The sequence below is a fragment of the Nomascus leucogenys genome, chromosome 18 (genome assembly GCF_006542625.1).
Source record: "Nomascus leucogenys isolate Asia chromosome 18, Asia_NLE_v1, whole genome shotgun sequence".
Taxonomy (NCBI): domain Eukaryota; kingdom Metazoa; phylum Chordata; class Mammalia; order Primates; family Hylobatidae; genus Nomascus; species Nomascus leucogenys.
In genome coordinates this window covers 72,713,721-72,730,746 of record NC_044398.1, presented here as the reverse complement: position 1 = coordinate 72,730,746, position 17,026 = coordinate 72,713,721, and the positions used below count along the sequence as shown (strand labels likewise).

Here is a 17,026-nt window from a genome sequence, read left to right as displayed (position 1 = left end):
TTTGGAGGCCGGGAGCAGTGGCTCACGCCTGTAATCCCAGCACTTTGGGAGGCCAAGGCAAGCAGATCACCTGAGGTCGGCAGTTCAACACCAGCCTGACCAACATGGAGAAACCCCATCTCTACTAAAAATACAAAAATTAGCCAGGCATGGTGGAGCATGCCTGTAATCCCAGCTACTCTGGAGGATGAGGCAGAATTGCTTGAACCCGGGAGGTGGAGGTTGCGGTGAGCCAAGATTGCACCATTGCACGCCAGCCTGGGCAACAAGAGCGAAACTCCATCTCAAAAAACAAAAACAAAAGCAAAAAAACATTTGGCAAAGATGCTGCTATAATACAAAATGTCTGGGGTCGTTCATTGTTCTATTACTTATAAATGCATTCACAAGCTAGTCAGTAACCTTCTCTTAGTCTTTATCCTCTTCTATAAAACAGACATAATCCTTATAAGGTAATCATAAGCATTAAAAGGTAGACAGGAAGAGATTCTGGGCCACTTATTTTTTTTTTTAAGTGCTTTAGTGATGGAGCTGCAGAGTTATTGTTTAATGATACAGCTTCAGTTTTACAAGATAAAAAGAGTTACAGAGATGGATGGTAGTGACAGTTGAACATTATGAATGTATTTAATACATTCATACACTACACTGTACGCTTAAAATTGGTTAAAACGGTAAATATTGTTATGTGTATTTTACCACAGTAAAAAAAAGAAAGCAGGGAAATGTACATTAAAAATATTTTGCATTACTATTTATCTGAAAATGCCTTAAACAGGAATCTGTAACTAAAAGTCATCCATAACCATTTATAGAGGGGCTGGGCATGGTGGCACACTCACGCCTGTAATCCTAGCACTTTGGGAGTCTAAGGTGGGCGGATCACTTGAGGTCAGGAGTTTGAGACCAGCCTGGCCAACATGGTAAAACATCGTCTCTACTAAAAATACAAAAATTAGCCAGGCAGGCCGGGCACGGTGGCTCACGCCTGTAATCCCAGCACTTTGGGAGGCCAAGGCGGGCAGATCACGAGGTCAGGAGATCGAGACCATCCTGACTAACACGGTGAAACCCCGTCTCTACTAAAAATACCAAAAATTAGCCGGACGTGGTGGCGGGCACCTGTAGTCCCAGCTACTCCGGAGGCTGAGGCAGGAGAATGGTGTGAACCCGGGAGGCAGAGCTTGCAGTGAGCCGAGATCGCGCCACTGCACTGCAGCCTGGGTGACAGAGCAAGACTCTGTCTCAAAAAAAAAAAAAAAAAAAAATTAGCCAGTCACGGTGGCGTGCACCTGTAATCCCAGCTACTTGGGAGGCTGAGACAGGAGACTTGCTTGAACCCAGGAGACGGAGGTTGCAGTGAGCCAAGATCGCGCCACTGTGCTCCAGCCTGGGTGACAGAGTGAGACTCCGTCTCAAAAAGGAAAAAAAAAAAGAAAGCATTTATGGAAAGAATGAGTTCATGTTCAAAAAAGTATCAAAGCTTCTGAGAAAAGTTTCTGGTTTTTTCTAAACTAATTTTAGAAAGCTTTAGAGCAGTACTTCTGAATTTAGGGGGTACTTCTGATTTCTCCCCCACTGGAAAATTTCTCAAATTTGTGGGTGAAGTCAGTAAACTCACTTGAGCATCCCCACACATATATTCTAACTCACGGCCTTGAGCTCTTCCCTATCCATACTCTTACCAGACTACGATTCACTGTAACAGTTCAAGTAAGAACTATAGTCCAGCTCTAAGTTTCAGGTTCCTCTCTACCTGCTACCACATCCCAACACCTCAAACGTCAAAATGTATGAAATCCAATTCACTTGTCTCCCCTCAAAAGCAACTCACCTGGTTTCCTGCCTTACCAAGTTATAATAGGGAATTTTTTTTATTTTAAATCAAGAAAAAAGAGTGAAAACATAAAGTATGCTTAAGCAGAAAAGCCCCAACCACCAAGGAAACTGCACGCATGGTGCCATGGACTGCATGAACCATGAGTCTATCATCACTGGAGACGACATCTTCTTTAAAAGTGAATAATATTTTTCACATCCTCAAAAAAATGTCCAAAATAAGCATGCAAAAGTTGTTTTTAAATCTGTTTAGATCACACATGGAAAAAAAAAATAAAAGATACGTGAAGTTTTTCACTACCATTAACATAAATCACATAAAAACAATTTTTAAATGTTTAAAAGAATTTTTTAAAAAAACCACTGAACTAAAAAAGCTCTGTGGAGAAGTGACTTACCTGAACAAGATGAATAAGTGTTGTCAAAATAGCACATCTCAACATATTGTGTTCTTCACTCTGCTTCCAAAGGAGGGGCAAATATTGTACCAAACATCCCACATATGGTCGTATCTGTTACAATATAAGTAGAGGAAACAACAAAATTTTATTAGTAAAGAAGGCAATTTACTTTGAAAAACAATGAGAGCACTATTAAGTCCCAGGCAGCACATATTTATTAGATGTAATGTATTAAGCTTATACCCTTAAGAAATAAAATTAGACATTACATAAAAGCCCAGGGCTCTATAGTAAATATTTTTAAATAATTTGAAACAAATATCAAATGCACTGAATGAAACAAAATTTATGAATATAAAAAAAATTCTTCAGAGGTTAACAGAAAATGCTGTTATATCTTGCTTCTTTTTCAGTAAAACAGCTTACCAAATTGGAAATTATACTATTGTTTTTAAAAAAGTCAGCATTTATTCATTCATTCTACAAATATCTTCCAAGTTTCAGGCCCTGAACACAAGGCACTGGACAGAAAAGGATACACAGACAGCCAGACAAACCCTTACAATGAAAAAGGGGAAGTGCAATGATGAAGGTGTATACAAGGTATGGTGGAAACACAAGAGAAAAAAAACATTTTCAAAGGATAAAATTGCTAAGCTCACTATGGATTAAGTTAATCAGATTTTAAATTTTACCCTGAAGCACAGCTCAGTCTGACAGTAGTTTCTTGAAAAAGAAAATGGATCTACAGTGATGCTGGACAGTGTTTCAGCTCCAGTATTTGAGATTGCTATAAGCTTAGTATTACAGTATTTGAAATTGCTCTAAGAGTATCCTTGGGGATGAAATAAAAACACTAGACCTTCATAGCTTCACTACTATCTACTTGAATATCTGATTAAAATTTAAAATGTTCCCAGAAAGGGTGAGTTTCTTTATTCTGCTAGTAAAATACTCTAAAAGGGTAGCCAAACAACTATAGAATTTGCTCCCCTCTCCTGTGGTGGAAGTGTTGGTGGGGAAGCAGAAAAAATAAGAAGTTAAATATTTGAACAAACATCTCAGTAAGATATAAGTGAATAAATATTAAGATACGTATTACCTTATTTTAACATATTTATGATGTAATACCTTATTTTCAAAATTTGATTATAATATTATTTCTGGAACATGTACTCAATATTGCTAAGTGTTCTATCTCAAAGATCACGCCAATTAGCTCATAAAAGCAGGCCAATTAATAAGTAAAAACAGATTTCAAAGTATCTAACTTATTCATACTCAACTAAAAATAAGCATATGACAACACAATCTACTGGTAAGGAAAATGAGGTAGTTTTGGTTTTAAACAGGGAGGAAACTTTCCTAGAAATTGCAGAAAAGAAATATATACTATAAATTACAAATGGGGTAATAAAACCAAAGTACCCAGTTACATTTAAAAGCCATAAAATATTTATATTCCAATCTTGGCTGTCATTAGAATATACAATGTTCTAAATTAAAATTAATGCTATAAAAACAATATTTCAAAAATCAATCATAGAGGCCGGGCGCAGTGGTTCACGCCTGTAATCCCAGCACTTTGGGAGGCCAAGGAGGGCAGATCGCTTGAGGTCAGGAGTTCAAAACCAGCCTGGCCAACATGGTGAAACCCCGTCTCTACTAAAAATACAAAAATTAGCCGGGCATGGTGGCACGCACCCGTAATCCCAGCTACTCCTGCTAAGGCAGGAGAATCACTTGAATCTGGGAGGTGGAGGCTGCAGTGAGCCAAGAGAGCCTCACTGCACTCTAGCTTGGGTGACAAAGCAAGACTTCATTTCAAAAAACAAAAACAAAAAAATCAATCACAGAGTGCTGTGAAAGGTATAAAAGGAAGGAGAAAAAGACTGGGCATTAAAAATAACAGAACAGGGACATGAGAGCCAAACATATTCCAGTGGGGTGGGAGGCTAGCTATATGGGGCAACTAAGGAAATCTGAATACTGACTTGATATTAGATAATAGTATTGCATCAGTGTTAAGTTTCCTGAGTCTAATCACGGTTATGATAATGTAGGAAATGGAGCATATATCTCTTAAGAAGGTGAGGTCTAATATTCTGGAGAGTATCATGATGTCTGCAACTAAAACTGAAATAGTTTTACAACAACAATCTGTATATGTGGATAGATAAAAAGAAAGCAAATGTGGTAAAATATTAGTAAGTGATGAAACTTACTAATGAAGTGAAGGATATATAAGTGTTGATCTATTTTATAACTTTTTTGTAGGTTTGAAATTTTTCAATGAAAAGAGGTGAAAGAAAAAATACTGTCCATATAAAATTCTGAATAAGATTATAATACGAGGGTTTTAAGGGAAGGGCAATTTCAATTATTTGCATAACATTTTAAAAATCACATAGAACTAAGAAAGTTTTTGCAGTCATTAGGGAAATGCAAGTCAAAAACCACAATGAGATATCACCTCATGCCTGTCAGGGTGGCTATTATAAAACAAAAATAAAAGATAACACAAGTGTTGGCAATGGTGTGGAGAAACTGGTAGGTTTGTACACTGTTGCTAAGAATGTAAAATGTTACAGCCACTATGGAAAGTAGCATTAGCTTCCAAAAAATATGAAAACTGGAACTATCATATCATCCAGCAATCCCATTTCTGGGCATCTATTCAAAAGAACTGAAATCAGGACCCCAAAGAAATTGTTAGCACTACCATGTTTATTGTAGCACTATTCACAATAGCCAACATGTGGAAGCAGCCTAAATATCCATCAACAGATGAATGGATAAAGAACATGTGGTATTACACACACAATTGCATATATACACCAATTCTACTTATATGAGGTATCTAAAATAGTCTAATTCATAGAATCAAAGAGTGGAATGGTGGTTGCCAGGGACTAAGGGGAAGGGTAAATAAGTTACTAATCAACAGGCATAAAAGTTTCAGGTAAACAAGATGAATAAGCTTCAGGGTTCTGCTATAGAATGTTGTACCAAAAGTCAACAATAATGTATTCTACACTTACAATTTTGTTAAGAGGATGGATCTCATGTTAAGTGTTCTTACCAAAGAATTTGGGCTGTGGGGGAAGCAATTTGAATATTATAGCCTTATGAGTTAACTCATATATAGGGAAAGCTCCACTTAAATTCATATCACTGAAAACATGAAAATCAAATAGGTGACAATCTGACAAATGTTTTAATGAGGGCTCTATCATTGGGGTTAAAAAAATTACTCTAAGTCCCTAAGGACACCTCATCTTTTAGATAAAATTTTCAACAGAGTATTTTGTATTTCACAGAGTCCCTTTAATTTTGTTCTTTCACTTCAGAAACGCACAGGCCCAAAGACCACCTGATACCACCCCGATGATTACATATTTATTTTGACTATATATTTATAAGACCTCTGCACAAGAAAAGTTAATTGAGGTTTTCTACTACTGTATCAAAAAGTAAAGACAATATTCAAATAATTGTATATTATGGTACAAAGATGGTGACTTTACTGAAACTTCAACATTAAACTGTATGTGTCAGAAAGCACTATTGTATCCAGCTTCATCCATGTCCCTGCAAAGGACATGAACTCGTCCTTCTTTATGGCTGCGCAGTATTCCATGGTGTATATGTGCCACATTTTCTTAATCCAGTCTATCATTACCATCATTCTCAGCAAACTATCAAAAGGACAGAAAACCAAACACCGCATGTTCTCACTCATAGGTGGGAGTTGAACAATGAGAACACATGGACACAGGGCGGGGAACATCTCACACTGGGGCCTGTTGGGGGCGGGTGGTGCGGAGCTGGGGAAGGGATAGCATTAGGAGAAATACCTAATGTAACTGTCAACATGATGGGTGCAGCAAAACAACATGGCACATGTATACCTATGTAACAAACCTGCACTTTGTGAAAGAAAGAAAGAGAGAGAGAGAGAGAAAGAAAGGGAGGAAGGAAGGAAGAAAGAAGAAAGAAGAAAGAAGAAAGAAGGAAGAAGGAAGACGAAGGAAGAAAGAAGAAGAAGAAAGCACTATTGTAAGATGGCTCAAAATGTTTGCTGCCTAATATCAAAAAGATAATTCTGGCCGGCTGCGGTGGCTCTCATCTGTAATCCCAGCACTTTGGAAGGCCAAGGGGGGTGGATCCCTGGAGCCCAGGAGTTTGAGACCAGCCCAGCCAAAATGGCGAAACCGCATCTCTACTAAAAATACAAAAAAAAAATTAGCCAGGCATGGTGGCACGCCTGTAATCCAAGCTACTACTCAGGAGGCTGAGGACAAGAAATCACTTGAACCCAGGAGACTGGGGAGGAGGGTACAGTCAGCTGAGATGCGCCACTGCACTCCAGCCTGGGTGACAGAGCAAGACTTCGTCTCAAAAAAGATAAAATTTGTTAACATTTTTAAAAAGTTTGCTGCCTCATGCACAAACGTCAAATTTGGCATATTAAAGAGAGTTAAGGGATATATGCAACAATGATAAAAATGATAGGGTTGATCAGAGGTTAAGGTAGAAAAAAAAAGAATCAGACAACTGAAAATATTTTTTTAACCATCTCCTATTTAGTATGAGTTTTGAAAAACAAAAGCTATATTGAATAACTATATCTTATTGTTACTTTCTGATGATATAGGCACGTAAGCTGCTTAGCCAAATCTTGTTTTTATAATCAACTTTTTAAACCATTTATTGCAACTTTATAGTACTCTGAAGCATTTTGGAGATGTGAAATAATTTCATGCTCATGAAATCCTAAGTTAGGTGAGTTCAGAATTATCTTTACCATTTTATACATGAGGACACAAGGTTAAAGACTTTGCCCAAACTAAATAACAGAGGCAAGGACTTAAAATGAGTTCTTAAAACAGTTGCAATGAACTCTGTGTGACCAAACTCTCTCAACATTGTTGAAAAAAACACCATCAAATGAATTAATGTGATTAATGTACTAAGAATCATGCAAGATATTACTACTTTTAGACACCAGTACGCAGATCTGTTTCAAATGATTAACAGTGACTCAACCCTACCATGGGAGTCGCATTATGCTTAAAGTACTGGCAGTGCCATTAAAATACGTGAACTTTGAAAAGCTCCTTCAAGTCTCAAATTGTTTGAGACAATAAATTCTAACTCCTCTACCTCAAGTTTTTTGTAAGAACTAAATGAGAAATATATGCAAAGCATGTAGCACATATGTCAGTATGTTGTCATTACTCAATAAGTAATAGCTATTCTCATCAACTTCTTTAGAATTAATAAATCTGCTCAAGGTGTCACAATTCAGCAACAGCAGATCCAAGAGTAAACTCTAAGTCTGTGAAATCCAAATCAATTATCTTTCCTAATACAATGCAAGTCACAGATTTGCTTCAGTGCTTTCCAAACAAGGATATGCAATGGTAAACTAGAATATTGGAAGTCACAACGATAATTATAGTGTGGTTTTCCGGATTAACAATTTTCCACAAAGATTCAGAGTGACAGGGGAAGCTGAATAACTGAACTGTTAGGAGCTTTACACCTCATTTTTACATTAAGCCAAATGTAAATATAATGCAGACCAGACTGCAAAAAATACTTAATTTTTAAGGTAAAAATAACAGACTTCCCAGAAGTCTTGCTGATGGACACTTGTGGCTATGCCCTCAAACACACTGAATTTTACATTAGCTAGATCTTCTAAAATATGTAAAATTCTGCTTTATAAACACCTCTACATTGTTGATCCAATTTTTTTTTAGTATTTTAATTTTCTCATTTTCAAAAAATCGAATATAAATGTCAATTTTGAATAATACAGAACTGAAACCACAATCTATAAGTTAGAAGCATTTCAATTAATGTTTTAACTCTTAGACAATGTAGTCAAGGATATTAATGAATTCTACATATATTCTACCCACCCCTCATTTATTTTCATGGTTTACAATATAATTACCTGCATGTTGACTCTTTCAATCACACAAGAAAGGACATGCAAAACGTGCATCTTTGTGTCACATTCTGTAACTTGCTGCAGTAACTGAAAAAGTAGTGTGAACATGGTTTCCAAATACTGCAGGTAAAAAGAAACAAAAACGGTTTAGAACAGAAATGAAAGACCTCTACATTCATACAAACAGAAGTAAGAAATAAATCACAATGTCAAAGCAGTAAGTCAAATAAACAGAAAGCCAAAAGATTGGCATTACCTAAACAACCTGAAATTGTTCAAGCTGCTGGTATTTTACATATTGTTTTATAAAGTGTTTTCTTTCTTCATTGCTGCTGAATGTGTCCATTTCAGAATTTAACTCATCTACAAACTGAATAATGTTTAGAGGAATATTGTCTAAGCTATGTCTGTTTAAATTTTATACTGTTAACTAAACTATTAACAGTGCCTTGTCACTGTTCTTCCATATATGTCTGGTGCCAATCACGAAATGTTTCATTACAGCAAAAAGACGTTAATTATTGCACTCACATACCAGCTATCTGATGTAACCCTTAATATATATTGCATGGAGATATACATTTTTATAGATATAACTTGTTATTCTAAAAATGTCAGAATAGTTCTTATTAGGAAATCAAAAACAAATACCCTATGTCTGGCTGTGAACTCTTATATTATGAAAATTATGTTAGAAACTAACAAATCACATTTACATAAAGCAAGAATTTGTTCTTTCAGATATATGGCTCATTTTAGCACATACTTCTACAACACATTTCTTTCATCCAAAAATGTCTGGTGATTATTTTATTAAAGCAAGATCACTGCTTTACAAGCTTCCCTATCTATCCCCCTCACCAAAAGAAGTACATTTTATCACGTAACTTTCTTCTTACCCAGTCCTCTTAAGAACAAATATTAACACCCCAATGTTACTGATATGTTTAACAAGTGCTTACTGAGTACCAGTTATGGCAAAACACCATGTTAGGTGCTAGGGGTTGAGTAAAGAGTAAAAAGATGAGTAGAACTTGGTATTCTGCTCATCAAGTAATTTATAGTCTAATGTGTAGGACAGGATAAAGATATACACACGCAAATAACACAGAGAAATAACCTAAGGAGCAAAAGTAACAGACACACATAAAATGAAGATACTAGATGTTTTTCAATTTTGAAAAAAAGTTTGGCAACCAACTTCAACACAGATGACAAAATTGCTAAACAAAAGTAAGCAGAATATAAGTGAACTGTTACCAATAAAAGTTACCAAAACAGTTTACAAATAAAAATTATGTCCTCCAAAATAATCCAATACAGCATACTTTTAAATTCAACTTTAGTAAGTAACACACAGATAATTTCATGTATAAAATAGTATTCAAAGACATAAGCAGAAGTTGTTTTTTAAAAAAATACCTGGAAATGTATATTCTTACCGGTAGAAACTGATCTGTTCTAAATTCAAAATCATCAACAGGTGAAGAACAGTTAAGGAATATTGAGAATATATAAGTTTTATCAAAATAAATCTGTATCTAAAACAAGTATACATAAATTAATTTCACAAAATAAATAATAATTAAAAGTGTTAAAGTTCTTTGCAATGAAGTATTTTTAAATTTTCAGAAGGATATTTAACTTCAAAGTTGTAGCTGTTTCAATACGGACCTAAAAGAAAGTATATCATGAGTTTTTAATTATTTCAGAATGACTAAACATCACTAATATGAAACAAAAAATTTTATTCCAAACCACTTTCTGTACTCTTATTATTATTAGAGTCACAGACCATGTGAATATTCAGAAATAAAAGGATACTCTCCTTATCCAAAGCAAGGAATAAAAAGAAAAGGTAAATCAGCATTTATTCCTATTCTTCTCAGTTTCCCATAATTTACGTAACAAGCCTTTAATCCAGTGAGTCTTTCCAAGAAGGAAAATAATTTGCTGTAAAGTATGTGGAGAGCATAGGATTGAGGAAGAAGGAAGCAGGAAACCAGGGTGGGGTTGGGCAAATTGGAGGATGTGTAAGTCTAAGGTGCAAAAGGAGACAAGGAAGGAAGGAGATGGGGAGGAGAAAGAACACAAGCAAATTTCCACCTGTAACCTCAATTACAGTAAATCTTTGAAATATCCCCAAAATATTTTGAGATTTGCTAAATCCCACAGTTCACAAATACAGAAAGGTTTACATATGCTCCTGACCTCCTAAATCATATTTTCCATGTGTACCAGCATGTTACCTGGGCAAATCATATTACAACATAATCTCATTCTCTTTCAAGTGTTACCTCAGACTTAATCGGCTAAAATTGGCATGGGCTAAGATATTCATAGTTTCCACATAAAGTAACATGAGCTCAAGACATGACTAAATTCTATATTTCAATCTGTGAGATAATATATCTAAAACTTTTATTTCCCAGCTGAGAACCATTACTTTCTTAGATGTTACACTATAGCAACTTTTTTCTTTCCAGTCATTTTTCAAAAAGTAAGCATTTAAAACATTTTACAGGAGCTTCTGAGGTCTTGAGATGCAATTAGGCACCTTCACCAAATGTTAAATACTCTACTGCCAAATCCGCAGATTCTAAGAGCCTACGGTGCAGATGTTTTTTCACCTGCTTTTTCCTTTTATTCACTGTCTCTAAAGGCAATGTGAACATTTCCAGATTTTTAACAGATTTAACAAATTTGCTGCCACTTGATCTGCCACAAAATGACCTCATGAAAAGACAGTATGGTTAGGTATTGCATCAAAAACTATTCAATGAGGAACTATCATCGGCACTGTGTTAGCTGCTATAGAAAAAGCTGAGTAAGCCATGCCCATACAGATCTTACAATTTGGGGAGGAGGGGAATAGATATTAAACAATTACTGATAAAAATGGCTAACTTGAAAACATAAGCACAAGACAATCCCCTTGAGGACATGGACTACATGTAAACATCTTTAAGTTCCCAGCATTTAGTACTGAGTGAATATACAAGTACAGTATTAACAATTCACAGAGACCAAAACATGAAAGCCCCTCAAAAAAGAAACAAGAAATCAAGGCTAGGCACAGTGGTTCATGCCTATAATCCCAGCACTTTGAGAGGCTGAGGCAGGTGGATCACTTAAGGCCAGGAGTTCAAGACCAGGCTGGCCAACATGGTGAAACCCCATCTCTACTAAAAAAAAAAATACAAAAATTAGTTGGGCATAGTGGTGTGCACCCATAATCTCAGCTACTCAGGAGACTGAGGCACCAGGATTGCTTGAACCTGGGAGGCGAGGGTTGCAGTAAGCTGATTGTGCCACTGCACTCCAGCCTGGGCAGAAGAGCAAGACTCCAATTCAGAAAAAGGAAAAAAGGAAAGGAAAGGAAAAGAAATCAAACTGTCAGCACACTAACCCTTAATTCTCTCGACTTTCCTCCAGGAAAGGGCCATTTATTCTAGAGACGCACTCAACCCCGAGCCATAACATTTATGCAAATAAGTATATGAAACAAGATACCTGAATAAAACAATGTGTTTTGCTTCCTAAAAAAGGGAAGTCAGTGTAGTAGTGTGTGCAGAGAAAAAGGTGAAATGAATTAAGATGAACTGCCTGCATTCCAGTTTGATTGCAAGAAGAGAAAGCCAGATCACAAGGGAAAATAAAAAAACACAGACTTTTAAGGAAAGTTAAAGAGCATTTTAAATGATGACAAATAAACATAAGAAAAACAGTCGGCTCTTGTTGAGCTTTAAAAGAAATAAGAGGTACTTACCACAAAGAAATGGAATGAATTTGGCAGCAACTCAAGCAATGGGGGGACAACATCAAAACTTGATTTTATAGAATGAAGACTTGCGGACTGTGCTAGAAGACTGGTAGAAAAGTCTAACACATTTCTACTGTGAGTCTACCCTACACCAGCTGAAACCTCAGAAAATTCATGAAAAGATAACAGGCAATTCCAAATTGGGAGAGTAAGTGCCATCAAGACATAAGAAACATGGAAAGATCCCTCAAAGCATGAGAGAAACAGGGAAATGAATGAGAAGAAAATGCAGGTCAACAGTACTTCCAAATAATGCTACAAAGGTAAGCAGAGCCAGAAACTTCTGTGCAGATGTCACAATGAATGCGCCTTATCAAGACACTTAGGTGGACTTGGACCAGCCTAATGCCTGACCACTTTTACATCCTGCCCATAGCAGTGAAGGCAGTCCACAGACTAAAACAGTGAGCATGGTGTTGGGGCCAGAAAGAAATGGCAGTATCTCAGGGACTTAAGACCACCAGGAAAATGTAAATAAGGTAGACATAAAATAATAATATGCTAAGGAGAAATAAAATAATGAGTTCATAATTCAATTATTTAAAAAGCCATCCTCATTCTTGGGTTCTTTCCTATCCCTATTCCTAATTCTTTCAATAAGCATTTTCTACAACTTGACTCCATGCCAGGCATAAGAAATACTAATACAAATGATATTATCCTATCATTAGTACCACTGAATTATATAATCTGGTATCATCCTTCTGAAATGTTATATCAATAAGTTTCCTAAAAGGATAAAAAGCATCTTTGATTTATTCATCTCCTACTGAATCAAGGACCACAGATAAAATAAAAATAAATAAATAAATTCGTCTCCTTTCAAGAAAAAAATTCTCAAGATCATTTTCATGTATAATTGATAGACATATCAATTATAAACTCAAAACTGACTGTAGGAAACTTAGTAGACTAAGGTTTCCTTTCTTCTTGGTTTTAGATAGGTCTAATATTTTGATGTCTCAAACACAGATTATATTTCCTTCAGAATTTATATTTGATGAATATCATTGAATTCAGAATTCATTCTGGGATCTTTCAAAACACAGACTAGTTGAGAGATTAAGATCTGTAGCAGTGTTTTTGAGATACAAAGGACAGGTAAATAGAAAAAAAACAGAAAGTGTACAAAAGAAAAATTGACAAAACTGAAAGACCTATAAAACGCACAAAAGTGGAAAGACAGAAGAGTTTCAAAGCACCTGTAATACCTCTGCCCAGATCCCAGCTGTACTTCCCACAGTAAATACAGGCTATGCTACAGTCTTCTCCATACCACAGAAAAGTACTTCATTAAACTCCACCTAGTAACTTTCCATTTTAGAAAATTCAATACAATTATGCATCACATAATAATGTATTAAACAACAGATTACATTTACAAAGGCAGTCTCGTAAGATTGTAACTGAGTTGAAAATTCCCATCACGTAGTGATGTCATGGCTGTCAGATCACATTACCTATGCATTTGCAGTGACGCTAGTGTAAAGAAATCTGGGGGGGGGGGGGGGGGGGGGGGGGGGGGGGAGGGGGCTCACATAGGGGGGGGGGGGGGGGAGGGGGGGGGGGGGGGGGGGGGGAGTGCAGGAGCGAGATGACGACTAGCTGGGACAGCAGACTCTAAAAAAAAAAAAAAAAAAAATCTACTGCACAGCCAGTAGTATAAAAGTACAGCACAGACATGGCCTGGTGCAGTTGCTCACACCTGTAATCCCAGTACTTTGGGAGGTCACGAAGGAAGAATTGCTTGAGGCTCAAAGTTTGAGAGCAGCCTGGGCAACACAGAGAGATCCCACTCTACAAAAAAAATCAAAGAATTAGGAAGGCCTGGTAACATGCATTTGTAGTCCCAGGTAATTGGGAAGTTGAGGTGGGAGGATCACTTGAGCCCAGGAATTCAAGGCTGCAGTAAGCTATGATCACGCTGCTGTACTCCAGCCTGGGTGACACAGCAAGACCCTGTCTCTTTATAAAACAAAAGTATAGTACATACAATTATGTTCAGTAGTATACAATACTTAATAATGAAAATAAGCAACTACATTACTGGCTTATGTATATGTTATACTATACTTTTTTATTGTTACTTTAGAATATACTCCTCTACCAATTAAAAAAAAAGTTAACTGTAAAACTGCCTCGGGCAGGTCCTTCAGTAGGTATGACAAGAGAAGGCATTTTTTGTTGTTTTTTTTTGAAAGAGTCTCACTCTGTCACCCAGGCTGGAACTGCAGTGGCATGATCATAGCTCACAGCAGCCTTGACCTCTTAGGGTCAAGCAATCCCACCTCAGCCTCCTGAGTAGCTGGGACTATAGGCACATGCCACCATGTCTGGCTAATTTTTGCATTTTTTGTGGAGACAGGGTTTCACCATGTTGCCCAAACTGGTCTTGAATTCCTGGGCTCAAGCAATTTGCCCACCTTGGCCTTCCAAAGTGCTTGGATTATAGGCGTGAGCTACCACACCCAGCTCAGAACAAGGCATTGTTATCATAGGAGATGACAGCTGCATGTGTGTTAACACCCCAGAAGACCTTCTAGTGGGACAAGATGTGGAGGTGGAAGACAATGATATTGATGATCCTAACCCTGCGTAGGCCTAGGCTAATGTGTTTGTGTCTTTGATTTAGATTTTAAGAAAAATTACTAGAAGTGGAAAAAACTGTAAAATAAAAAAAGCTTACAGAATAAGGATATAACAAAAGAAAATATTTTTGCACAGATATACAATGTATGTGCATTTTAAGCTAAGTGCTATTACAAAGCAGTCAAGAACTTAAAAAAATTTTTAAAGTAAAGAAGTTTACAGGAGGCAGAGCTTGCAGTGAGCTGAGATTGCGCCTCTGCACTCCAGCCTGGGCGACAGACTGAGACTCCGTCTCAAAAAAAAAAAAAAAAAAAAAAAAAAAAAGTTAGAGTAAGATGTGGTTAATTTATTGTTGAAGAAAGAATATTTCCCAATATATTTAGTGTAGCCTAAGTGTACAATGATTATGAAGTCTACAGTGGTATACAGTGATTTTCTAGACTTTCACATTCACTAATCACTCATTCACTGCCTCATCCAGAGCAACTTCCAAGCCTGCAAGCGCTATTCAAGTTAAGCGCCCTATAGAGGTGTAACATTTTTTATCTTTTATACTATGTTCTTACTGTACCTTTTCTGTTTAGATACACAAATACTTACCATCGTGTTACAACTGCCTAAAGTATTTAGTACAGTAACATGCTACACTGGTTTGTATCCACAGCCTAGATAGCCTCTACTATCTCAGATTGTGTAAAAGCACACCATATGATGTCCCCACAATGAGGAAATCGCCTAAGGACGCATTTCTCAGAATATACCCCTGTCATGAAACAGCACATGACCATATGTTTATGCTGGCTGGTGGTCAACGCGCCCATGAAGATGGCCATTTCTTTGCTTCACAAGCAACCACACCACACCCTCAAACTACACGCTTTCTGATTATACCACAGTTTATATCTTACATAGGCTTTCACAAAAGTGAAAGATTATACTAATGCTGAATTTCTAGTAATTTACTGCTTGTTTTACTGAAGGTTGAATAATCTAAGTAAAACTTTCTAAAAATCTCTTTTTTCTTTTGAGATGGAATCTTGCTCTGTTGCTCAGGCTGGAGCATGGTGGTTTGATCTCGGCTCACTACAACCTCCACCTGCCAGATTCAGGCAATTCTCCTGCCTCAGCCTCCTGAGTAGCTGGGACTACAGGTGCCCACCACCAGGCCCAGCTAATTTTTGTATCTTTAGTGGAGATGGGGTTTCCCCATGTTGGCCAGGCTCAGGTGATTCACCCACTTTGGCCTCTCAAAGTGCTGGGATTACAGGCGTGAGCCACCATGCCCAGCCAAAACGTTCTAAAAACTTCCTTTGAATTTCTGAAACTTAAAGACATAATTAGTTCAGAAACCCTACAGCCTAAAGAAGTCCAGTTTATAAACAAAGTATTCTGGTTAAAGAATCATCTGTAGTCCTGGGAAAAGAAGGTTCCTCTAACCTAAAGTTTAGTATTCTAGTTTACAGTGTTGAAATAATGTTCTAAAACCTAAAAGTTGTCATAAGCACTCTATCTGCTAACTAATATGTTATAAAGGGGAAAGGAAGGGAGAGTGTACAAGATATTTTTTAGAAGGTGTTTTGGTCTATTGTATAGAATCCACGTCAGCAGTTCTCAAATTATGGCACAAGGAACTATTGATATGCTCCAAAAGAGGTAGTCTGTTAACAATAAGTTTAAAAAGGTTGTCAATTAACAGTAAGTACAAACACTGGACCACATGCAAAAAAACATGGCTAATGAAAACAGTATTTAATCTTCCATAAACTATGAAAAATTTGTGGGTATTAAAAGCTACAAGAATGCATTTCCTACCAGGTGTGAAGGCTTACTATAAAGCTGTTGTTTAAGAAACAACAACAAAAAAAAAAACAATATTCAAGTAGAGATACACAAGCAGGCCAGTGAAACGGCACAAATTCCAGAAACAGGTCCACATGTAAACATGGGAGATAACAGAGACAGCCCTACGGACCACTAAGAAAACTATGTATTATTCAATGAATCACTGTAGTGTTGCCATCCTTATTTTTTAAAAAAGAAAGAAACCTACTTACATCACACTCAAAAATAAATTTGAGGCAGAATAAAAAAACCAAGAGTGAAGAAAAAGGATTTCTTTCCAGGCCCAGGGACCAACGCCTGTAATCCCAACACTTTGGAAGGCCAAGGTGGGAAGACAGCTTGAGCCCAGAGTTCTAGACCAGCCTGGCCAACACAGTGAGACCTCGTCTCTACAAAAAATCAAAAAATTAGCCAGGCATAGTGGCACACTCCTATAGTCCTAGCAACTCGAGAGGCTGACGTGGGACAACTGCCTGAGCCCTGGGGTGTCGAGGCTGCAGTGAGTCATGACCTGACCACAGCAGTCTAGCCTGGGCAACAAAGTGAGACCTTGTCTCAAAAAAAAGGAAT

The 17,026-nt window shown here is 37.0% G+C and overlaps 1 protein-coding gene across 2 annotated transcripts in view; it reads right to left on the bottom strand.

Annotated features, from left to right (window-relative positions):
* The window catches only part of IPO11 (importin 11), a 217,835-nt gene that overhangs the window by 104,673 nt on the left and 96,136 nt on the right, over positions 1–17,026 (bottom strand). For both annotated transcript variants that reach the window (XM_003265977.4, XM_030799092.1), the window contains exons 17-20: positions 9,843–9,876; positions 9,645–9,685; positions 8,206–8,322; positions 2,238–2,351 (exon numbers count right to left, since the gene is read on the bottom strand). In XM_003265977.4, coding sequence (XP_003266025.1) covers positions 2,238–2,351; positions 8,206–8,322; positions 9,645–9,685; positions 9,843–9,876 — 306 coding nt within the window. The remainder of the gene's footprint in view (positions 1–2,237; positions 2,352–8,205; positions 8,323–9,644; positions 9,686–9,842; positions 9,877–17,026) is intronic.